This window comes from Pongo abelii, chromosome 19, assembly GCF_028885655.2.
Source record: "Pongo abelii isolate AG06213 chromosome 19, NHGRI_mPonAbe1-v2.0_pri, whole genome shotgun sequence".
Lineage (NCBI taxonomy): Eukaryota > Metazoa > Chordata > Mammalia > Primates > Hominidae > Pongo > Pongo abelii.
Genome location: NC_072004.2, coordinates 70,263,379 through 70,287,929, shown reverse-complemented (window position 1 = coordinate 70,287,929; position 24,551 = coordinate 70,263,379). Strand labels below are relative to the sequence as shown.

Genomic DNA, 24,551 nt, shown 5'->3' with positions numbered 1-24,551 from the left:
CTAGGAGACAGAGCAAGACTCTGCCTCAAAAAACAAAACAAAAAAAACCCTTTATTGCTAAAAATGCTAACAATCATCTGTGCCTTCAACAAGTCCTAACCTTTTTGCTAGTGAAGGGTCTTGCCTCATGTTGATGACCACTCACTGATCAGGGTGGTAGCTGCTGAAGGTTGGGGTGACTCTAGCAATTTCTTTTTTATTTATTTTTCTTATTTTTGTTTTTATTTTTCCTAGTGCCTTCAGGTGAGAACGATTTCTTAAAATAAGAAAATAATGAAATTTTCTGCATCAATTGACTTTTCTTTTTTCATTTTTGTTTGTTTGTTTTGTTTTGTTTTGAGATGGAGTCTCCCTCTGTTGCCCAGGCTGGAGTGCAGTGGCACTATCCCGGCTCACTACAAGCTCTGTCTCCTGGGTTCAAGCAGTTTTCCTGCGTCAGCCTCCCAAGTAGCTGGGATTACAGGCTCCAACCACCATGCCCATCTCATTTTTGTATTTTTAGTGGGGACGAGATTTCACCATGTTGGCCAGGCTGGTCTCGAATTCCTGACATCAGGTGATCCGCCCGCCTCGGCCTTCCAAAGTGCTGGGATCACAGGCGTGAGCCACCGCACCCGGCTGACTCTTCATTTCTAGAAAGGATTCTCTGTAGCATGTGATGCTGTTTGACATTGTTCTACCCACAGTAGAACTTCTTTCAAAATTGAAGTCAATCCTGGCCTGGAGCAGTGGCTCACGCCTGTAATCCCAGCACCTTGGGAGGCTGAGGCGGGTGGATCACCTGAGGTCAGGAGTTCAAGACCAGCCTGGCCAACATGGTGAAAACCCATCTCTCCCAAAAATACAAAAAAATTAGCTGGGCGTGGTGGCGTGCACCTGTAGTTCCAGCTACTGGGGAGGCTGAGGTGGGAGAACCTCTTGGACCCAGGAGGTGGAGGTTTCAGTGAGCCAAGATCATGCCACTGCACTGCACTCCAGCCTGGGCGACAGAGCAAGACTCCATCTCAAAAAAAGAAAGAAAGAAAGAAATGGAGTCAATCCTCTCAAACTGCTGCTGCTTTATCAACTAGGAATATGTAATATCCTAAATCTTTGTTGCCATTTCAGCAATGTTCACAGCATCTTCACCAGGAGTAGATTCCATCTCAAGAAACCACTTTCCTTGCTCATCCATAGAAGCAACTCCTCATCTGTTCAAATGTTATCATGAGATGGCAGCAATTCAGCCCCATCTTCAGGCTCCACTTTTTTTTTTTTTTTTTTTTTTTTTTTTTTTTTTTTTTTTTTGTAGAGACGAGGTCTTGCTATGTTACCCAGGTTGGTTTGGAACTCCTGAGCTCAAGTTATCCTCCTGCCCTGGCCTCCCAAATTGCTGGGATTGCAGGTGTGAGTCACTGGGCCTGGCCTCAGGGTCCACTTCTAATTCTAGTTCTTTTGTTATTTCTACATATGCAGTTTTTTTCCTCCACTGAAGTATGTCTTCAGCCCCTCAAAGTCACCCATGAAGGTTGTAATCAACTTCTTTCAAACTCCTGCTAATGTAAATTTTTTGAGATGGAGCCTTGCTTTTGTTGCCCAGGCTGGAGTGCAATGGCATGATCTCGGCTCACTGCAACCTCTGCCTCCCGGGTTCAAGTGATTCTCCTGCCTCAGCCTCCCAAATAGCTGGGGTTACAGGAAAGCGCCACCATGCCCGGCTAATTTTGTATTTTTAGTAGAGATGGGGTTTCATCATGTTGGTCAGGCTGGTCTCGAACTCCTGTTCTCAAGTGATCCACCCGCTTCATCCTCCCAAAGTGCTGGAGTTACAGGTGTGAGCCACTGCACTCGGCCTAATTTTTTAATTTTTTTTTATACAGACGGGGTCTCACTTTGTTGTTCAGGCTGCTCTTGGCCTCCTGGGCTCAAGCGATCTTCTTGCCTCAGCCTCCCAAAGTGCTGGAATTATAGGCGTGAGCCACCGCTCCCGGCCTAATCATGAATATTCTTTTTTTGTTTTTTGAGAGAGTCTCACTCTGTCACCCAGGCTGAAGTGCAGTGGCACGATCTCGGCTCACTGCAAACTCTGCCTCCCGAATTCAAGCGATTCTCATGTCTCAGCCTCCCGAGTAGCTGGGACTACAGGTGTGTGCCACCATGCCTGACTAATTTTTGTAATTTTTTTTTTTTTTTTTAGTGGAGACGGAGTTTCACCATGTTGCCCAGCTTGGTCTCAAACTCCTGACCTCAGTTTATCCACCCGCCTCAGCCTCCCAAAGTGCTGGGATTACAGGCATGAGCCACCACGTCCGGCCCTAATCATAAATATTCTTGATGGCATCTAGAATGATGAATGCTTTCTAGGTTTTCAGTTTACCCAGATCCATCAGGGGAATCACTATGGCAGCTCTAGCCTTACAAAATGTATTTCTTAAAAAAGACTTGAAAGTTCTTCATCCATGGGCTGCAGAATGGATGTGTTAGCAGGAATGAAAACAATATTATTTCCCTCGTACCCCTCCATGAGAGCCCTTGGGTGATCAGGTGCATCGTCAATCAGCAGTAATAACTTTTTAAAAAATCTTTTTTTTGGCCGAGCGCGGTGGCTCACGCCTGTAATCCCAGCTACTCAGGAGGCTGAGGCAGGAGAATTGCTTGAACCTAGAAGGCAGAGGTTGCAGTGAGCTGAGATCGTGCCACTGCACTCCAGCCTGGCCGACAGAGCTGACTGAGTCGGTCTCAACAGTGGCTTAAAATGTTCAGTAAACCATGCTGGGAACAGATGGGCTGTCCTCCAGGCTTTGTTGTTCCATCCATAGAGCACAGGCAGAATAGATTTAGCATCATTCTTAAGAGCCCTGGGATTTTTGGAATGGTAAAAGAGCATTGGCTTCAACTTAAAGTCGCCAGCTGCATTAGCCCTAACAAGAGAGTCAGCCTGTCCTTTGAAGCTTTGAAGCCAGGGATTGACTTTTCTTCTCTAGCTATGAAAATCCTGGCTGGCATCTTCTTCCAATAGAAGGCTGTTTGTCGACATTGAAAGTCTGTTTTTGAGTGTAGCCACCTTCGTCAGTAAGATTAGCTAGATCTGATGGATAACTTACTGCCGCTTCTCCATCAGCACTTGCTGCTTCACTTTGCACTTTTATGTTACAGAGACGGCTTCTTTCTTTCAACCTCACAAACCAACCTCTGTTAGCTTCTGACTTTTCTTCTGCAACTTTCTCACCTCTCTCTACCTTCAAAGGATCGAAGAGAGTGAGGGCCTTTCTCCGGACTAGGCTTTGGCTTAAAGGAATGTTGTGGCTGATTTGATCTTCTTTCCAGACTCAAACTTTCTCCGTATCAGCAATAATGCTGTTCTGCTTTCATATCATTCGTGTGTCCACTAGAGCAGCACTTTTAATTTAATTTTTTTTATTTTTTATTGTTTTGAGATAGAATTTCGCTCTGTCACCCAGGTTGGAGTGCAGTGGTGTGATCTTGACTCATTGTAACCTCTGCCTCCCCAATTCAAGCGATTCTCCTGCCTCAGCCTCCTAAGTAGCTGGGAGTACAGGCGTGCACCACCACCCCCAGCTAATTTTTTGTATTTTTAGCAGAGATGGGGTTTTACCATGTTGGCCAGGCTGGTCTCGAACTCTTTTTAAAAAATTTTTTTTGAGACAGAGTTTCGCTTTTGTTACCCAGGCTGAAGTGCAGTGGCACGATCTCGGCTCACTGCAACCTCTGCCTTCTGGTTTCAAGGATTCTCCTGTCTCAGCCTCCCGAGTAGCTGGGATTACAGGCGCCCACTGCCATGCCTGGCTAATTTTTGTATTTGTAGTAGAGACGGGGTTTCACCATGTTGGCCAGGCTGGTCTCGAACTCCTGACCTTGTGATCCACCCGCCTCAGCCTCCCAAAGTGCTGGGATTACAGTTGTGAGCCACCGCGCCCAACCTGGAGCAGCACTTTTAATTTCCTTAAAGAACTCCTCCTTCACAACTTGGCTACCTGTTTGGTGCAGGAGACCTGGCTTTTGGCCTCTCTCAGCTTTCAACATGCCCTCCTCACTAAGCATAATCATTTTGACCTTTTGATTTAAAGTGAGAGATGTGTGATTCTTTCTCCCTTTTTCTGTTTTCTTGTTTTGAGACAGGGTCTCACTGTCGCCCAGGTGGGAGTGCAGTGGCAGGATCTCAGATCACTGCAGCCTCTGCCTCCACCTCCCAGGCTCAAGGGCTCCTTCTACCTCAGGCTTCCTAGTAGCTGGGACTACAGGCACGTGCCACATGCCCAGCTAATTTTTATATTTTTTGTAGCGATAGGGTTTCATTGTGTTGCCCAGGCTGATCTCCAACTCCTGAGCTCAAGGGGTCCACCAGCCTTGGCCTCCCAAAGTGCTGGGATAACGGGCGTGAGTCACCAGGCCTGGAAAATGACTCTTTCTCTCACTGGAACACTTAAGAGGCCATTGTAGGGTTACTAACAGGCCTAATATCAATATTATTTTGTGTCTCAGGGCATGGAGACTCAAGAAGAGGGAGAGAGACAGGAATGGATGGTGTGTGAGCAGTGAGAACACACTCAGCATTTATTAAGTTCACCATCTTTTTTTTTTTTTTTTTTTTTGACAATATCTCACTCTGTCAGCCAGGCTGGAGTGCAATAGCATGATCTTGGCTCACTGGAACCTCCGCCTCCTGGGTTCAAGCAACTCTCCTGCCTCAGTCTCCCAAGTGGCTGGGATTACAGGCGCCCGCCACCACACCCGGCTGTTTTTTTGTGTTTTTAGTAGAGACGGTGTTTCCCCATGTTGTCCAAGCTGGTCTTGAACTCCTGACCTCAGGTGATCCACCTGCCTCAGCCTCCCAAAGTGCTGGGATTACAGGCGTGAGCCACCGTGTCTGGCTAAGTTCACCATCCTATATGGGTGCAATTTGTGGTGCCCCAACAATGACAATAGTAACATCAAAGATCACTGATCACACATCACCATAACAGATATAATAATTAAAAAGTTTGAGATATCGAGAGGATTTACCAAAATGTGACCCAGAGACGCTAAGTGAGCACATGCTGTTGGGAAAATGGCACTGACAGATTTGCTTGATGCAGTGTTGCCAGAAACCTTCAATTTGTCCTTTTCTTTTTCTTTTTCGACACAGTCTCACTCTGTTGCCCAGGCTGGAGTGCAGTGGTGAGATCTTGGTTCACTGCAAGCTCCGCCTCCCAGGTTCAAGTAATTCTCCTGCTTCAGCCTCCCAAGTAGCTGGGATTACAGGCGCCCGGCTCCACGCCCAGCTGATTTTTCTATTTTTAGTAGAGACGGGGTTCTGCCATGTTGGCCAGGATGGTCTCAAACTCCTGACCTCTAGTGATCCGCCCACCTCAGCCTCCCAAAGTGTTGGGATTACAGGCATGAGCCACCATGCCTGGCCAAACCTTTAATTTGTAAAAACTGCAATATCCGTGAAGCACCATGAGGTGTATTGGGAGATGAAGGTCTGCAGCTGGTGATGGACACATGGTACACCTTTCCTAACAAGACCTTACCAAAGCCACACAGGTACGAAACAGAGTAAACCTAGGCCCCCGACCCCAGCTCAGGGTCCCTTCATCCTCCCCTGGGCACCTCCCCATCTGCAGACCCATCGCCCTCAGATTACACACCTGGGGCTAGTACTCTAAGGCCAAAAAACCCAAAATCTGAGCCTGCCAATACTGCAGTGAAGTATAGTAACTGATGCACAAAGCACTTTGGAGAACTTTTTATTGTTTAAAAATCATAATCGAAGCTTCAAAAAACATACAAGCCAAGACATCCCAGTTCTAGTCCCCCACTCCCCAAAGGAGTACACAGAACTATCCTTCCCCTCCTGCTCCCACACCACTGGCCAGGACCCTGCCCAGGGAGGTCGCCTGCCCACCCTCCTGCCTGCTGTACAGTAAGTCACCGGCTGGGGAGGAGCCCTGGGGGAGGTCAGGGTGGCTGGCTCCCAGCACCCCCACCCCCTACACGAATGCAGCGTATGAGCTGTGTGTGGGAACACAGGGACAGTGCCCTGGGCAGGGGACCCCCAAGGGGGAAAGAGCCTATCCCCATTCCCCCTACCCCTCCCCAGCCCCCCAGCTCAAGGGAAGCTGTCATCATCATCTTCCGCCATCTCCTTGGCAAATTCCAAGTCCTGCTGTTCTCGCTCACGCCGTTCCTGGGGAGAGAGGCAAGTGAGGCCAAAGCTTCAGAGCAGCTCTCAGCCCTTCCAGACACTCACCCGCCTCCCCTTCTGTGTGGAAGTTTGACCTTTTGGTCTCACCTAGAAAGCAGAGAGCTTACCTCTGCAGACTCCAAGTCCTTGTTGTACGATTTGGGAGGAAACCTCATGGCCTGGGGCACAGCAAAGAGAAGAGATGAGGGAGGGAAGGAAGCAGGTGAGGCACTCACATAACCTGCACTCCCTGCGTCCCCTCTGTGAGCTAGACACCAGGCAGGAAACAGCGGGCCCCTCTCCAGTTAGTCTAGTGGGGGGCTAGGCATCAAAGGAATTATTACAGTGCCCCGTGGGAAATGCTGAAAAAAGAGGAATAAACGACCAACTCTCTTGACTGGGCAGGGAGGAGGAAAAGGAGGACCGCAGTGGATGTGGGAACGGGGAGAGGCCTTCCCGGTGGAGGATTCCATGTGGGAGGGGCCTGGCCTGCACTCAGTGGGGCTGGCTGCTGGGTGGTGGGGCAGGAGCGGGAGGGGAGGCTTGACCTAAGGGACCAGGTCACAAAGGGCCTTGCATGTCACGTGGAGTAGGGCTTAGCCGGATTTTAAGCAAGGCAGCAATATCCTAGTTTCCTGGGAGGAGACCAGAAAAAAACATGGCAAGCAAATAGTAACAGCACCAAACTCAGTGCTTAACTGAGGATGAGGGCTCACCCTTTTGTGGAGCTAGATACCAGCGCCATCTTTTTACAATTTAGACTTCGCTAAGTGCCTCAATACAGGGACTTCTTTTAATCTTACCAACCCTGTGAAGCAAGCAAGACAGGTAACACCTCCCTATCAGCTTCAGAGATGGAGAAACAGAGCTTTGAGAAGTTAAATGCCTCAAATTTGGAACCAAATGTAGAACCCTGCCCTCTGAATCCCTGCCTGGTCCTCCCTGGTGACCACATCATCCCTTAAACGCAATAGGAGAGGGCAACTGGCTATAGAACTATGGCCAAGTCCCCCTCCCATTCTGGGCCCCCTGCGCTGCAGCTCAGTGGTTTTACAGAGATTGGCTGGGACGTGAGTCACAAATTAAGCCAGTCTTCTCTGAGGAATCCATGAGTGTGGAGGGAGGGGCATGCTGCTGCCAGCTGTGACTCTGCAGCCACGGGCTTCTCACCTTGACAGACATGTTGTGAATATCTAGGCAGAAGGAGATGCGCTGGTGGAAGGCTAGCTGGGGCTCTCGGGTGGAATAGATGTCAATCATCTCCTTGGATTGGACATAGCCCTTCTCGTGGTTGATGCTGGCCTCAATGACACCATCCCGGATGGCCTGCAGGCCCCCAAAGAGGAAAGTTCACCAGCACGCCCAGCTTATTCTTTTTTTTTTTTTTTGAGATGGAGTCTCGCTCTGTCACCCAGGCAGGAGAGTGCAGTGGTGCGAACTCGGCTCACTGCAACCTTTACCTCCCGGGTGCAAGTGATTCTCCTGCCTCAGCCTCCCAAGTAGACGGGATTACAGGAACCTGCCACCAGGCCTGGCTAATTTTTGTATTTTCAGTAGAGATGGGGTTTCGCCAAGTTGGCCAGGCTTGTCTCAAACTCCTGACCTCAGGTGATCTGCCCATATCAGCCTCCCAAAGTGCTGGGATTACAGGCATGAGCCACTGCACCTGGCCCAGCACGCCCATCTTCTAAGTCAGAGAACATCTTGTTCCATCCCATTCCTCTGCCCTCGTAGTCTCACACTCACAGGCACTATCATAAACTCAACATGTGTACACACCTACACTCACACACTCACATGCACATCCATGCTCTCTCTGGCAACTTCTTGGCTTCACTGCAAATGACGGGCTCTCCCTGAAATGACTATGCCATTGCTTTACCTATTCCCCTCCTTGGCCAAACTCCTCCCACTCCTGCCTCCTGAGATTGGCAGGAAAGTGATAACCTGGTCACTGTGGTTCCTGAACCAGCCCCACCTTGGCAACAATGAACTCTGCATCTTCGGGGCTATCCAACTGCAGCTTCTGGGCGATGTCAGCCAAGGAGATTCGGGAATAGGAGAGGCTGATCATGCGTACACCTGGGAGAGGAAGGAGCGATGGGGTGGGCAGAGTGGGCACAGATCCTTCACTTGCCCAAGGATACCCACTAGGTTTGCCCCGGCCTGGCTTCTGCTCGTCCAACAGCCCCTCAGATCCTGATCCACACCTGTCTTAATCACGTTGTGCCGCAGCCGGATAATTAGGGTGTAGGTCCCATCTGCTTGAAACTTCTCCCCAAACTGATCCAGGACCTGGTTGAACTTGGCTAGGTTTCCTGTCCTGACAGCTGCAGGGAGAAAAGGAGTAGATTGGATGATGCAAATGGGCACAGGCATGTAAGAGGCCCCAGTGAAGGAGACCTAGTGGGCTCTGGGGTGGGGAAGCCAGCCTTACCTTGAGTCAGAAGGAAATAGGGCATGAGTGAGCGCTTGAGGGAGGGCTGGCGGAACTGCAGCCGGTCAGGGATCTCCCCCAGCAACAGCTCCACCACGATGAGAAGCTTGTGCACCTGGACAGAGTGACAGGGGAACACAGTGGGCAGGGAGCCCCATGGGCAGAAGAAGAAAATGAAATGTGGCCTAAATTCTGCCAGATGTAGTGGGAAACAGGGAAAGGGATCACTGTTTAGGCCCAGAGAGAGGAGGAAGCCCTGAAAACCTGTGCTGGGCATAGAATCCAAGCTCTGCCTTTGGAGCCGGGTGCTGGGAATGTGGCCCTTTGGTCACATTTGGTCGCAGAGCCGTCAGCTGCATTTCACCTGGCCACCCCACACACAGTCTGCTCTGAAATGACAGTGCTCTAAAGTGAGGCCAGAAGGGTGGGTGCTGTGGCTCAGCAACAGCGAGGGACCAGGGCTCACAGGCCTGGAGAACGGAACGTGTGTCAGCCAGAGATGCTCATTAGGGAGGCGGACTGTTACTAGAGGAGAGGAGGTCATCAGTGGGTAGAACTCGTTATCTGGGTAGAGGCATAAGTGCAGGAAGGGGCCTGGCTTCAGTGAATGAGCAGAGTATCCAGACATAGAAGGGTAACTGGAAACCCCGGCCTGTCTTCCTCCACAGGACTGTGAGGTATTTCCGAGTGGTGCTGACCATGGATTCAGCATCGCGCAAGAACTACAGTGGAGGGAACGACGCCCCCCAACTCAGGAGTTCACCAGCAAACAGGAGGCACGGAACACAAAGCAGCTAAATCGTGGGGCAGCAAGTGTCACGGGAGGCAGGGGTTACAACGGGAGTGTGTGATCACACCCACGGCGAGGCAGACCCTTCACCCTCCACAGGCACCCATGAGGCTGCCCTGTCCACTGGAGTAACCCATGTATGAGAGGAAATCCCTGGAAATGGTAATTTATGAAGTGCCTTAAGGAGTCTGACAAAGCAGAAAAAGGAGGAGGGTCAAGGGTACAGATTGAAAAAGAGGCAGAAAAGTGTGGGTGCTTGGGGAGCTGTTAGGAAAGAGACAGGTGGGACCACGGTCTGGGGACTATGCCGTTGCCATTTTGCGTGCCAGGCTGAGCAGTATGAAGTCTGCATGTAGAACACTTGGTGTCTAGTCTCTATTCACTAGCTAGGAAACACTGAGCAACTGGGTCCTTAGTTCCTCATCTCTAAAACTACCAAATAACAATAACAATACCTAGCCTGTCTACCTCACAAGATCATTATGATACCCTACAGCAGTGGGGAGCAATGGAAGCTTCCCAGGCAAGGGAAGGACAGAGTTGGAGCTCTGCTTAGTAAGGCAAGTGAATGTAAGCTGGGCTGCTGGAGAGGAAGATGACCAGGCAGAAGTGTCTGGGAATGTTAGTGGCTCAAATCATGGCACTGGCAATATGAAGGAACAGGCAAACACAGAAGATGTGCAGACAATTCAACAGATGACCCAGTGATGGGAAGGAGATTGGGGGAGAGTCAGAGATGATCCCAAGGCCCTGATCTGGATCGGGAAAGCAGGAGGAAGGAATGCTAAGGGGGCCAGGACGGGTCTCTTTGGGACACACTGTAGAGAAAGACATGGGGGGTGGGAGGGGGAGCTGGATCTGCAGGCCTGATGCTCATGAGAGGGGTCAGAGTTAGTGTTATGGGCTAAACTGCGTCCCCCTCAAGTTCATGTTAGAGACCTAAACCCCAGTACCTCAGAATGGGATTCTATTTGGACACAGGGCCTTTAAAGAGGTAATTACGGTAAAATGAGGAGGTCATATGGGTAGACCCTAATCCTACATGACTATTGTCCTTCTAAGACAAAAGCAGGACACAGACAGGCAGAGGGAAGACCATGTGAAAACACCAGGAGACGGCCAGCGACAGGCAGACGAGAGGCCCTCAGAAGAAACCAATCGTGTCACACTTTGCTCTTGGACTTAGAGCCTCCAGAATTGTGATGAAATCAATTTCGGTTGTTTAAGCTGCCAAGTCTGTGGGACCTTGCGGTGGCAGCAGAGTAATGGAGTTAGCAATGTATGGGCTGAAGAGCATCCTGCAGGCGAGTGCTGAAGCTGGGAAAGCAAACAAGGTCACTCAAGGAGAGAATGAGGGTTTTACTATTGACAGAGAGGCTCTCAGAGTGCTCTGCTGAGGCCCACGTGGTGAGAAGGAGCAGAGAGAACACTGGAGGGAAGGGGCTGGCCAGTGCACTGTTGGGGAGGGAGACAGGGGAGACAGGAATGGCTGCCTGAGAGAGGAAGCAGCAGGGCTGGGGGTTTTCTTCCCGGAGACTGAAGCAAACAGGTGATGGGCCAAGGCTAGAAGAGAGAGGAAGGAGTGTGATGGAAAACACAGGTAGTGAAGCTGGTGTTAAGACAGGGAAGGTGAAAATGGGCGGAGAGAGACATTCAAGTTTACAAGAGACAAGGCAGCTGCATGAACGAATGCTAGCCGGCCTCCAGCTTTGAACAGGATGAGCCAGTACCGCCCTCCTCAGAGCGCTCTGTGCACCAGCAGCACTGGCATCACCCAGGGCCTGTTAGGAACATAGACTCTCCGAATCGGAATCTACGGCTTCATCAGAACCCCAGGTGATTATGTAAGCTGGGTGGTGACAGGGGTACGGCAAGGGTGTGTGAGGGCAGAGGGCAGAGGGCTGGTTGCAGGCCTTCTCCCAAACATGCCTTCACTCCCGCCCTCTCTCTCCCTGCGCTCCCTCACCAACAGCCCAAGACCTCTCTTCCAGCTCTCTACGCCTTCCTGCCACTGAGATTTAAATGCCTGAAAGCCTCTCTCATGGTACATGACACATTTTATATATGTTAATTACCAGTATTTTTAGTGATTTTCAAAAGAAACTTTAGCGTCTCTCATATCGTAAGCAATCTAACATTTCGCTCACGCGCCCTGTGTGTCTGAAAACCCTTTACTTTTTGTGAAAATCCTACCCATCTTTCAAAGACCAGTTCAATTTTAATGTTTCTTTTTTTTTGAGACAGAGTCTTGCTCTGTCGCCCAGGCTGCAGTGCAGTGGCACGATCATGGCTCACTGCAGCCTCGACTTCCTGGGCCCAAGTGATCCTTGCACCTCAGCCTCCCAAGTAGCTGGGACTACAGGTGCGTGCCATCACGCTCAGCTAGGTTTTTTATTTTTGCAGAGGCGGTGTCTCCATATGTTGCTCAGGTTGGTCTCAAGCAATCCTCTTGCCACAGCCTCCCAAAGTGCTGGGATTACAGGTGTGAGCCCTGTACCTAGCCAACTTTTTCTTTAAGACCCTTTCTCTTTCATTATTTGATCAAAAACAAATCTGACTTTCTCTGAACTTCTGAACAGAAATAAAATCAATCTTCTACTACATTGACCTAATCAACATACATGTCTCCCGTTCCCTGTCAAGGCACCATGGAGGTGGATGTTGTGTGAAGGCAGGAGCAGAGGTTTGAATTTCGGAAGACTGGGTCTACATCCTGGCTACTGGGCTCTGTGACTTCACATACACCCTCAAGCTTTCTGAGACAACCTTCTTTATCTCTTTGAAATACTCTAGTAATAAGAAATACCTGGCCTGGAGCGGTGGCTCACACCTGTAATCCCAGGACTTTGGGAGGCTGAGGTGGGTGGATCACTTGAGGTCAGGAGTTCGAGACCAGCCTGGCCAACATGGTGAAACCCTGTCTCTACTAAAAATACAAAAAATTAGCTGGGCGTGGTGGCAGGCGCCTGTAATCCCAGTTACTCGGGAGGCTGAGGCAGGAGAATCCCTTGAACCCCAAAGACAGGGGTTGCAGTGAGCCAAGATGGCACCTCTGTCTCCAGCCTGGGAGACAGAGCAAGACTCCATTTCAAAAAAAAGAACCAAAAAAACCAAAAAAACAAACAAAAAAATTAGTTGGGTGTGGTGACGGGCGCCTGCCCAGCTACTCAGGAAGCTGAGGCAGGAGAATCGCTTGAACTTGGGAGGCGGAGGTTGCAGTGAGACAAGATCGCGCCATTGCACTCCAGCCTGGGTGACAGAGGGAGACTGTCTCAAAAAACAAAAAACGAAAGAAAGAAAAGAAAGAAAGAAAGATCACTTATTATCCTCCCTTCCTATCCCTTACAGTGCCTAATACCAAGGTTGATGCTTAAATACTTGCTGAGTGACAGCTCTTAAGTGGCCAAGTTTTATGTTTACTTGAGCCACTCAGCCTTGCAGAGATTTTCTGGGTTCCTTGGCCACAGACAATACAGTTTCCAAATGTGAACATGAAGGACCAGATAAAAACCTGGGGTTTATATCAACACAATCTAGGTCCAAGCCTGGAATGACTGTCAGGAGCACTGGGGAATCAGGAATATTCTAAACCTATCTGCCAAGGAGAACACTCTGAATATCCACTGCCAGAGGTGCAGGTAGTGTCTGCTTCGTGACACCCACAAATAGATGTGAAGCAACGTTTTGCAGACACAGTGGCTCGCACCTGCAATCTCAGCACTTAGGGAGGCAGAGGCCGAAGGGCTGCTTGAGCCCAGGAGTTCTCACCTAAGCAACAGTGAGATGCCCGTCTCCACAAAAAAAAAAAAAAAAAAAAAAAAGTTTGAAGTCCTTCTGGATAGGAAGGTTAAGGATGCCTTTCCTAGCCCCTAGCATAGAGAAGAGAACTGAAGTGGTAGGGAATGAGTAACAGGCAAAGGGGCCAGGCATGGTGGCTCACACCTGTGATCCCAGCACTTTGGGAAGCTGAGGTGGGAGGACTTCTTGAACCCAGGAGTTCAAGACTAGCCCAGGTAACATAGCGAGACACCATCTTAATTAAAAAAAAAAAAAAAAAAAAAAAAAAAAAAAAAAAAAAAGAGGCAAAGGGATGATGGTGGTTGTGGCTCACCGTCTGTTTGAAGCCGACAGCTGTGTGCTGAGGGGCCTTGCGAAGGGCGTTGGTCATTGTTCTCCGGGCCTCTGAGTACTCCAGCTGGATGGCTTTGATTCGCCCTGGGAGTGGAGGAGAGGAGAGTTGGTCAACAGAGTGGGGTCATCCAACCCCCCACCGACAAGCCAGGGTGCCAAATGGGCCTCTTATGCACCACCCCTTGGAAAATTTGCACCAGGTAGGCCTGAGACACCTTCTGATTTGTGGGTTGGGCCCCTCTGCTCACCTGTGTAGTAGAGGTACCTGGCCCACTCATTGTTGTTGGCCTGCTCTGGGAACACAGACTTGGACACCAGCTTCTCAGCCTGGTCGTACAAGCTGTAATGTAGGTAATTCCGCAGCAGGAGGTTCAACAGGGTGGCCTGCCCGTCTGCGTCATGCCGAAGCGTAGCTGTCCGGAGCCGAGCATGCAAGAAGCTTCAAGAAGGAAAGAAGAAAGATGTCAAAGGCTTCAAATCACAACTCTCTGAACTGCCTTTGACTCTTCACTCTTTCTCAATTCCTTAAGAAAGTTATACAAATTGCTTTTCTGGTTATTTGCTGAATACTGTTAACTATCGAGTGCCTAAGGTGTATAGCACTATTCTGGGTGCGAAAAAGGGACAAAACCCTGCCCTTAGGGAATGCAGTGCAGTGGGGGAGGCAATGGTCATGAGAAAGAAGCACAGCCTGCAGTGTGGCAGAAGACAGGAGGCCTGTGAGGCCAGGGGAACTGCAATGGGGAATGCAGGAGATGAGAAAGATGAGTTGAACTTTTCAACAGCTTGGCCAAGGCAGGACTCACTGAGAAGGGATCAGTTAAGGGAAGGCTTGAAGGAGGCGGAGAGAAGAGTGTTCTGGACAGAGGAGCAGCCAGTGCAAAGGCTCTGAAGAAGAGTGTGCCGGGCACACCAGAGGAAAGGCAGGCCAGTGGGGCTGAGGAGCAGGAGGAGGTGAAGTCTGGGAGGTCAAAATGGAGCAGATCATGTCAGGCCTTATGAGGTATTGTAAGGACTTTGCCCTTCCTTGAGACGGGAAGCCACTGCAGGTCTTGAGCAAAGAAGTAAAATGTTTTCTAGCCTGTCCCTCCACCCCTAACCCACCCTCAGTCCTACCTTGATGTGGGGTGAAGGGAAGAACCTGGGGACAGTTCTTTACAGCCCAGCAGTGACCCACTTCTTCATCTAGCATCAGTCTCTCTCCCACACCCCTCAGGTGGCGCAGGGCATGGGAACCACTGCCCCTCTTCCCTGCTTACATCTACAGGTTCATCGCCCTCTCCAGATCCACAGCTGTGTGCTTGTGACTGACCAAGTCTCTGACCCCGCGGGCCCCAAGTGAGATCCTTGGCTGCCTGTACCTGCGCACCACATCCAGCTTGTCCAGGAACTCATAGACCCGGGCGTGATAATAGTAACACTTTGCGGCTACAAGGTCTAGGGCCCGGCGGTTCTGCGTACTGATCTTCTGCATCAGGTCATCAGAGATCTTCTGTGCCTGGGGAGGAAGCCAAAAGAGAATCAAGTGGCAGTTCCTCAAAAGGATAAACATGGAGTTGTCATCTGAGCCAGCAATTCCTATCCTAGGTATGCAAGCCAAGAGAACTGGAACTTAGGCTCACATAAAAGCATATACACGAATGTTCACAGAAGCATTATTCATAACCAAAGAGCAGAAACAACCCAGGTGCCCGTCAGCTGATGAACAGATAAACAAAATGTGGCACATCCACACGAGGGAATATTACTCAGCCTTAAAAAGGAAGGAAGTACTGACAGACACTACAACATGGGTCAACCTTGAAAACATGATGCTAAGTGAAAAAAGCCAGAAACCAAGGGCACACGGTGTGTAATTCCATTTACATGAAATGTCCAGAGTAAGTAAATCCTCAATAGAGACAGGGCAGATTAGTAGCTGCCAGGGGCTGGGTAAGGGGAGAATGAAAAGTGACTACTAATATGTATGGTGTTTCTTTTTGGGGTGATGAAAATGTTCTGGAATTAGGGGTGGATATACAACTTTGGGAATATACTAAAACCCACTAAATTGTAGGATACTTTATTTATTTGTTTGACGGAGTCTCGCTCTGTCACCAGGCTGGAGTGCAGTGGCGCAGTCTTGGCTCACCACAACCTCCGCCTCCCTGGTTCAAGCAATTCCCCTGCCTCAGCCTTCTGAGTAGCTGGGGCTACAGGCACAAGCCACCACGCCCGGCTAATTTTTTGTATTTTTAGTAAAGACAGGGTTTCAAGGCCAGGATGGTCTTGATTGTCCGACCTCGTGATCCGCCAGCCTTGGCCTCCCAAAGTGCTGGGATTACAGGCGTGAGCCACCATACCTGGCCTGTAGTACACTTGAAAGGGGTGAATTATATCTCAAAAACAAACAGCCAAGTACAGTGGCACGTGCCTGTAATCCCAGCTACATGAGAGGCTGAGGTGGGAGGACTACCTGAGCCCAGGAGTTCAAGACCAGCTTGGTTAACATAGCAAGACCCCATCTCCAATAAAAACAAAACAGTGGGCCAGGCGCAGTGGCTCATGCCTGTAACCCTAACACTTTGGGAGGCTGAGGCCAGGAAATCACTTGAGCCCAGGGGTTGGAGACCAGCTTGGCAAGAAGGTGAAATCCTGTCTCTACAAAAAAATACAAAAATTAGCTGGGCGTGGTGGCACATGCCTGTAGTCCCAGCTACCCAAGAGGCTGAGGTGGAAGGATCACTTAAGCCGGGGAGGTCAAGGCTGCAGCGAACTGTGATCACATCACTGCCCTCCAGCATGGGCAACAAAGCGAGACCCTGTCTCAAAAAAACCCCCAACCAAACAACAACCAAAAACAGTGTGGTAAGGAAAGGAAACAAACCAGGGAATTAAGGAGTGGGACTTACTTCCTGAGTGTGCTCCTGTGACAGTGGCTATCATGAACAAAGAAGCTGGCCCTAGCTGGGGGAGTGGTGGAAGTGCAGTTTGCAAAACGGAGCTATTAGTCCATAATAACAGCTACCATTTATGACAATATCATGAAAGCTTACTATATGCAGATCATTGTGCTAAGTATTTCTAAACAAATTATTTTATGTAACACTAACCATCTCGTAAGGTAGGCGCTATTATCCCCATCTTACATATAGCTGGGGGAAATTAATTTGCCTAGGTTATGACTGGGATTGGAACCCAGGTCTTTCTGTCTCCAAATGCCCCTACTTTTCCCCAAGAATGTACTACACTGGTATCCCCAACAGACCGGTACAGCATGACCACTGCAAGCCCTGTCCCACAGTGCCCAGAGCAGGAGTGGGTTCTCCCAGGATGTGGGATCAAACGCATACCTCTATGAGGAAAGAGTGTGGGGGACAGTTCTTAAGAATCAGTGATTATTTCCATTTCTTCACCAGGGACGATCTCCCCACCAAACCCCTTGCATCACTTGGGGCTTATGAATCGCTCTCACTGCATCCTGGATACCTCTTTGTAGCGCTTGCTGTTCATCATGAAGATGACCATGAGGAGCTGGAGATAGGCTTCCACTTCAGGCAGAAGCGGTGTCGATGCAGCTTTTCCTGTGCGGGGACGGAACTGTAAATCAGCCTCTGTGTCCATGGGCTAGGAGAGGACAGAAGTTACCATGGAAAAGCTCAGTCAGATCAAGTAACCAAGAATTTATTGAGCATCCACTATGTATTTCAACGTATTTATTGAGTGTCTACCATGTGCCAAGATTTTCTTAGGTGCTAGGGATAAAAAAATAAAGATGACAGTCTTTCCCAAAGAAATCAAGGAGGAGCTGGGTGCGGTGGCTCACGCCGGTAGTGCCAGCTACCTGGAAGTCTGAGGCAGGAGAATGCTTGAGGCCAGGAGTTTGAGACCAGTCTGGGCAACACAGTGAGACCCCATCTCTCAAAAAATAAAAAAGAACTAGCCAGGCATGGTGGTATGCACCTGTATTCCCAGCTACTCGGGAGGCTGAGGCAGGAGGATTGCTTGATCCCAGGAGTTTGAGGCTGCACTGGGCCATAAGTGTGCCACTGTGCTTCAGCCTGGGTGACAGAGCAAGACCCCATCTCAAAAAAACAAAACAAGTCAAGGAGGCTGGCAATATAATATTAATAAACACAATAAAGTGTTACAGGAGAATAATAAATTTCTTTACACAACATAATGGAGACATAAAGGACGATGTAAGGAACCTTCAAAGAGGCTACAACCTAAGTGGAGACATTAAACCACCACACCTGGAACCAATGCAAATACTACTGGACAGGGCTGAACGAAATAATTCTAGAGATGAAATCAGAATAATGAGACCAAAAAATTGTTTCTTGTGGGAACAAAGAAAATTTAGGGAAAGTCAACATATAAACAAAAAAAACCTATTTTCTTTTTCTTTTTTTTTTTTTTTTTTTTTGAGACAAAGTCTCACTCTGTCGCCCAGGCTGGAGTGTAATGGCGTGATCTCGGCTCACTGCAAGCTCCGCCTCTTGGGTTCAAGCCATTCTCCTGCCTCAGCCTCCCGAGTAGCTGGGACTACAGGCACCCACCACCACGCCCGCTAATTTCTTATATTTTTAGTAGAGATGGGGTTTCACCATGTTAGCCAGGATGGTCTCGATCTCCTGACCTTGTGATCCGCCCGCCTCAGCCTCCCAAAGTGCTGGGATTACAGGCGTGAGCCACCAAGCCCAGCCTAACAAAACTTATTTTCATATTTTGTCACTGACACTGGAAAAAATAATGTGTTACAGTCACCCCCCAAAATAATCACGTTTTATGAGTTTAGAGATGTGAAGGTCAGAAAATATTCAAGGTGGAGTTGGGGGAACAGTACATTTTTCCCCTTTCCCAGACAAGAAACTCTTCACTGCCCTACCTCCAGGGATGTTCTGAGTTTCCCTATGCATGGAGCTGACTGAGTATACAGGATTTTAAGGAAATGCAGGTGCTGGAAGGTCAGTGGAATTGGAGAAGGCTGAGACCTGGACCATGCCATGAATAATGAGGGCGAGTTTATAGCTACAGAGGATAAGGAGAGGTCTCTCCTGGCACGGAGGCGCCACCACCACCACCAAACTGACTTCGTCTGCATTCACTATGTGCCAGGCACTGCTCTAGGAGCTTTACACTCTCCACTCCCCAATCCGTTCATCACATTTAACAAATGAAGAAAACGAGGCACAGCAAGATGGAGTCACTTGCCTAAGCCCCACAGGTACTAACTGTCAGGGTTTGGATTCAAATTCAACTCTATCTCTAAAATCTGTGTTTTTTCTTGTTGTGTTTTGAGGTAGGGGGGTCACCCTGTCACCTAGGCTACAATGCAGTGGTGCAATCTTGGTTCACTGCAATCTCCACCTCCTGTATTCAAGTGGTCCTCCTGCCTTAGCCTCCCGAGGAGCTGGGACTACAGGCAGATGCCACCATGCCTGGCTAATTTTTGTACTTTTTGCAGAGACAGGGTCTCACCACGTCGCCCAGGCTGGACTCAAACGATCTGCTCGTCTCAGCCTCCCAAAGTGCTGGGATGACGGTGTTAGCCACTGTGCCCACCTCAGCCTCCCAAAGTGCTGGGATGACGGGTGTGAGCCAGTGTGCCCGGCCCTGACACCTGTGCTCCTCCTAACCACTGTTCTCTACCTCCTCCATGGTAAAGCTTCAGAGGAAAGAGGCAGCAGCACCTTCTCTCTCCTAGAACAACAGAGAGGTCACCCAACGCAACCTCAACTGGAGTAGGGGGTACAGGTTGCAGGGTAGTGGGAAATGAGTTTGACTGGGAGGGTCCTGATCCCCTGACTTGGAAGAATGACACTACAGGGCAGTGGACGGTTCCCTTGTCACTGTGCAGATGAGTATTCAAATGGACTGCTTTGGCTTCTCTCCTCATGCTACCACAGGTAATAAGATGGGACTTTAGGACGGGAAACAACGCTGTTCCTGGGGATCTGAGGCCAGGCCTGCACCCTTTAAGTTGGCCTGACTCACTCACCTCTTCCAGGAAGGGGAGCAAGAAGTCTCGAGTGGCATTATTTGAAGTGAAGAAGCCCTGCACAGCCTTATACAGAACACAGTGGTTGAGGCGGCGTGATGTGGAAGGCAGCATCCGCAGGGCCCGCAGCACGAATCTCGGCTCCTTGCCTGAAACCGCTTTCTCTAGCTGTTTCACGTGCTCCTTGATGTCTGAAGAGGAGCAGAGAAGAAAATGATGTCACTTTCACTCCTAGTCCCCCACCACTCCAGGCAATGAGTTCTTTTTTTTTTTTTTGAGACGGAGTCTCACTCTGTCGCCCAGGCTGTAGTGCAGTGGTGTAATCTCGGCTCACTGCAAGCTCCGCCTCCTGGGTTCACACCATTCTCCTGCCTCAGCCTCCCGAGTAGCTGGGACTACAGGCGCCCGCCACCACGCCTGGCTAATTTTTTTGTATTTTTAGTAGAGACGAGGTTTCACCGTGTTAGCCAGGATGGTCTCGATCTCCTGACCTCGTGATCCGCCCGCCTCGGCCTCCCAAAGTGCTGGGATTATAGGCGTGAGCCACCGCGCCAGCCAGGCAAGGAGTTCTAAGGAGCCTCTCATGGAGGGGCAAAATGCGATCACTCACCTTTTCTGCCCTAATGGGGTACATCATATTTACAGATTCCACACATTGATTTTAAGACATAACCAAGTGGCAAGAAAAAAATACACTGGGGGTGCAGGATGGGGTAGAGGATGACAGAGGAAGAAAAGAAAAACCAATTAACTAAAGAAACCTGGAGTCCAGATTTATCAGATCTTAATGGAAAAGACTTTCTAAAGGTAAACAATGGGAGAAATCACATACGCACAAAAGATTAATGGGCTTGACTTCATTTAAAAAAACCCTTTTAGATAACTGTGTATACAAAAGAAAAATATTTTCAACAAATGTGATCAAAGATTCATATTTTTATTCTATAAAGAGCTTGTATAAATGGTTAAGAGATATAATGGTATAATGATTATGTTGCCACAATTTCAAAACAAAATTGGAGACGAACTAACATACAAAGAGGAAAAATAGCTAACAGACAAAAATTATATTCCGTTAGTATTTGAGTAATTGCAAATGGAAACATTTTTAAACTACCAAATTAGTAACATTAAAAAAATTATAGGCAGGGCACCGTGTCTCACGCCTGTAATCCCAGTACTTTGGGAGGCTGAGGAGGGCAGATCATTAAGGGTAGCAGTTTGAGACCAGCCTGGCCAACATGGTGAAACCTAGTCTCTACTAAAAATAAAAAAATTAGCCGGGCGTGGTGGTGGGTGCCTGTAATCCCAGCTACTCGGGAAGCTGAGGCAGGAGAATCGCTTGGGAGGCGGAGGTTGCAGTGAACCGAGAGCGCGCCATTGCACTCCAGCCTGGGCAACAGAGCAAGACTCCGTCTCAAAAAAAAAAAAAAAATTATAGAGTACAGTGAAAACTACATTTCTCCTGATATAATGTAAATCAGCACAGTTTTTCTGCACAATAACTATCAAAAACCTTTAAAATGTTCAGCCTTTTAAACTCAGGCACATAGGTTTTGGTGGGAATCTGTACTGAAGAAATAATTATAAAAGTAGATTTTTTAAGTTGGGCACAAAGATGATTGCTTCAAAGCTATTTATGATAGCAAGAAACTAGAAACAGTTTAAATGCAAAGCAATAAGGGAATGCAATCAATGAGTAGTTTCTTAGGCACTTCTGTATATTCAGCGATTAGCACAGGGTATCTGGGCCACACTAATGATATAATAGTAACAGCTGATATTTATGTGCTAGGCACAGTTTTAAGCATTTTAATGTTCACAACAACCCAATAAAGTACTGTACTATTACTCGTATTTATACAGATGAGGGAACTAATTCCAGAACTTGTACTCTTAACCACTATATTGGGTATTCAATAAATGTTTCTGGAATAAATTGAATGCTGATTATGTTTACGAATGTTAATGAAAACACATAAAATTCAAAATTTATATTTAGTTATGCCTTGATACAAATTGTATACATAACTTGCTCTCAATTATAGGAGAGCAGCTAAAAAATTCACAAGAAAAAATGTTTATCATGTTTTTTATCCCCTGCTTTTAACTTCTCATACATTTCAAAATTTCTGCAATGAATATGAATTACTTTACAACAAGAAAATGAAGTGCCTGTAATAAACACACCCAGTAGGCAATGCTGAGTGGCACCTTTGACATTGGCTGTCACTACTTTAGGTAAAAGGATCTCTATTAGATATCGATCCTGTTGCTCAACTTTACAGTAGAGCTGATGTAGTCAACATCATCACATCCTCAAAAGCACCACCTAGGAGGATAACTTTGCTTATCTCAATGTTTTTGAGTTAGTTTCTCACTCATTTTAGTGAAAAGAAAACCTAGTAAGTAGTCTGGTCTCACTTGATCCAGAACCAGGAAAATGGCACCAGGATCACAGTGGGAAGCTCTCACTTTGCCCACTTCAAATGGAAACAGGACGCTCTAAGTGGGAAAAGTAAAACATGAACTTGGAGGAACAAGAGGACTACAGACACTCGAAACAGGAACCTCGGAGAAAAGAAATAGGAGACACCGGTATATAGGAGTTTAGGCCAAAAGTGAGTATTACAAAACCAAACAAAGATGACACCCGAAAAGTTTTAAGTGTGTGTGTACTTAAACCCTTTAGAAACAGGGGCAGTAGGGACCTGAAGGGAGGAGACAGCAAGGGGACTGTTGGAACACTTCAGTTAGAGAAGTAGGAAACAAGATACTAGGTCGAAATGGTTCATTCGGGGGAGTGTGCTAAAGGCAGCTAGGACAACAAAAATCTGCTGTACAGTTTTAAAACTCAGGAGTCAATATTCTAGGTCATCCTGGCCCCGTTTACACACAGACACAAACACTGGTTTCTAGCGGGAACAATCAGTCATATATTGGAGGCGCTAAAATCAGTCGGGTGGGATATAAACGGAATAGGTCAGAGGGGAGGACTTAGAAGAGGGAGTCCCCAGGCCCACTGGGACCTAGATATAGATGCAACCCCAGATATGGGGATGGAGGGTATGGGAGGGAAGTGGTTCCCAGCCTGGAGAGAAGGTTCAGTCATTGGGCCTGGAGTCGGGAGTGTCAGGGCAGTGGGGGCAGGTATCTGGGGGTGATCCCAAAGAACTGAGGGTGGTGAAGGCTGCTCTGGCTTCCCAGCGAGAAGCCAAATCACAGGGGTCGCTGTCACCCGCGATCGCGGCACGTTCCCGGCCTGGGCTGCCGTACCCTCCAAGGTGACGGTGTCCAGCTCTCGCTGGGAGTGCTCAGCCGCTGCCGCCGCCGTCTTGCCGTCTGCCTCCCCCGCTGATCCGCCACCCGTCGCTGCCTCCTCTTTCATCTCCACATCCTGGGGGGCCGGCGGCGGTGGGGGTTCTTGTTCTCCTCCGCCGGGCGGCGGTTTCGCCTTGTCCGCGCCGCGGCGCCGCGCCGAGCCCTCCTGCTTCATGACACCCGGGGTCGCGGCCTAGTCCGGGGACCGAGGCCGGGGCCTCGCGTGAACCCTCGCACCGGGGACCAGGAGCCGAGCCGGGCCTGCACACCAGCGCGAGATAGCGTCGTGCCGCACGATGACGGAGCAGCTACAAACCCCTTCCCGGCGCTGGGCCTTCTGGGAAACGCCAGGCCCGGCAGGCCGATGGCCGAGTCAACAAAGGGGAAATAAATCAACAGCCGAGATGCAGGATGAAGGAGGAGCTTCGAGGAAGGAGCGGGGAGGAGCCTGTATGGGTTCGTGGGGCTTTCTTTCGAGCGTTTAAGTGTGATGCTTTTATGTTCCTCTCGAGTGCATTTCTGTGGGCGTCCACGAGAGGTCCCCTCAGGCTCCAATCTGGGTTACAAAGGACTTTAAGAGCGTCTCAACCAGCGTGGAGTGGGTACAGCCTATCCGAGCGCGGGACGAGATGACGTCACGAGTTGCCGGGCAGGTTTTGCGCCCAAGTTCGCTCAATTTTCCCCGGTCGCTCGTGGGGTGTCTTTCCAGATCCGCGGGGCTTTTGCTCAACGGCTGCTGGGCGCATCCGGCAGGAGGGAAGGAAAGAAGGCTGCGAAGGAGGGACGTGAAGCTAGGGCTGTTGGGCTTAAAATAAATCGAACTGGAGAGTAGGAAGAACCCTATGGGATCCGGACTTCCTTGGTTAGATTTCAGTTTAGTGCTGAACATAAGGCATACAATTTCTGCAGGCTGGGAGTGCCGATAGGTAGGAGTGTGCATTTGCGTAGAATCACTCCAGTTTAACAAAACATAGGGTCCACCCTATGTACGGCCCACGGTTAGCAAATAGGGGGGTGAAAAACAGCTCAAGAATGTAGTATACGGGGGAGTCAGAAGGTTAGATAACCAGACACTGTGCTCTGGGCTGCGGTGGATTGGGAGTGTTGAGGAAAGAGGGTGGGAGCCCCTACTGGCAGACGCTTTAGGGAGCCCATTGAGAGGGCTTTTATACATCCAGACAGACATTGTGAAATGGGGAATAGAATAATGGTGTGCCTAAGGAGAGAATGATGGTTTACTTAGTGGTGTACCTAAGGGGAAGCAAATTGGACAAGAAACCCTACCCACTTATTTTTCAAAGGACTCCCCCACTGGTTCTGCAGGGAAGGTGAAACAAGGTGAAGGATATATCTCCCAATTTCTTAGAACACAAAACAAAAACTCTCTCCCTAACTTGAAACTTTTCTCTCTCTCATAAGTGGAAGTCCTGAGTTTTAGACCTTTCACGGACCCTACAAGACAATCTAGCCCTGTTGTAAGGACCTAGAAGGCAGGAAATATGTTTTGACCTCCTCCTCCTTTGCATATATAAAGGGTATCCTGCATATCTTTTGCATCTTCTTTCATAGGATTGCAGGATGTCCCTTGCATTAAACAGCCACTTGCTAACTGGAAAGATATGTGCTCTAGTTTTAGGGAACATGCCTTGACCAGTTCCTCCTCAACTGTCCTCTCACCCTCCAGGGCTGGGGGGTGGATAACAGGACTTTTGAATCATCA

At 49.0% G+C, this 24,551-nt stretch overlaps 1 protein-coding gene and 1 long non-coding RNA gene across 3 annotated transcripts; one reads left to right on the top strand and one right to left on the bottom strand.

The window, feature by feature from the left end:
- Positions 1–5,716: 5,716 nt before the first annotated feature.
- PSMD3 (proteasome 26S subunit, non-ATPase 3) lies at positions 5,717–23,204 on the bottom strand. Its single transcript, XM_002827620.6, has 12 exons — positions 22,787–23,204; positions 19,511–19,701; positions 16,996–17,133; positions 14,889–15,025; positions 13,776–13,966; positions 13,508–13,611; positions 8,607–8,721; positions 8,380–8,499; positions 8,148–8,251; positions 7,340–7,495; positions 6,298–6,348; positions 5,717–6,172 (listed from the first exon to the last, which is right to left on the bottom strand). The coding sequence occupies exons 1-12, from the start codon at positions 23,004–23,006 to the stop codon at positions 6,095–6,097; spliced, it is 1,605 nt and encodes a 534-aa protein (XP_002827666.4). The 5' UTR covers positions 23,007–23,204; the 3' UTR covers positions 5,717–6,094.
- Positions 6,752–17,303, top strand: LOC129054937 (uncharacterized). Of its 2 annotated transcripts, XR_008519565.1 has the most exons (5): positions 6,758–6,997; positions 9,275–9,558; positions 10,459–11,232; positions 14,795–15,114; positions 16,926–17,303. It is a non-coding gene; the product is annotated as an uncharacterized LOC129054937 (long non-coding RNA). The 2 variants fall into 2 exon arrangements; XR_008519564.1 differs by lacking the exon at positions 10,459–11,232 and having other exon boundaries at positions 6,752–6,997.
- Positions 23,205–24,551: the final 1,347 nt, after the last annotated feature.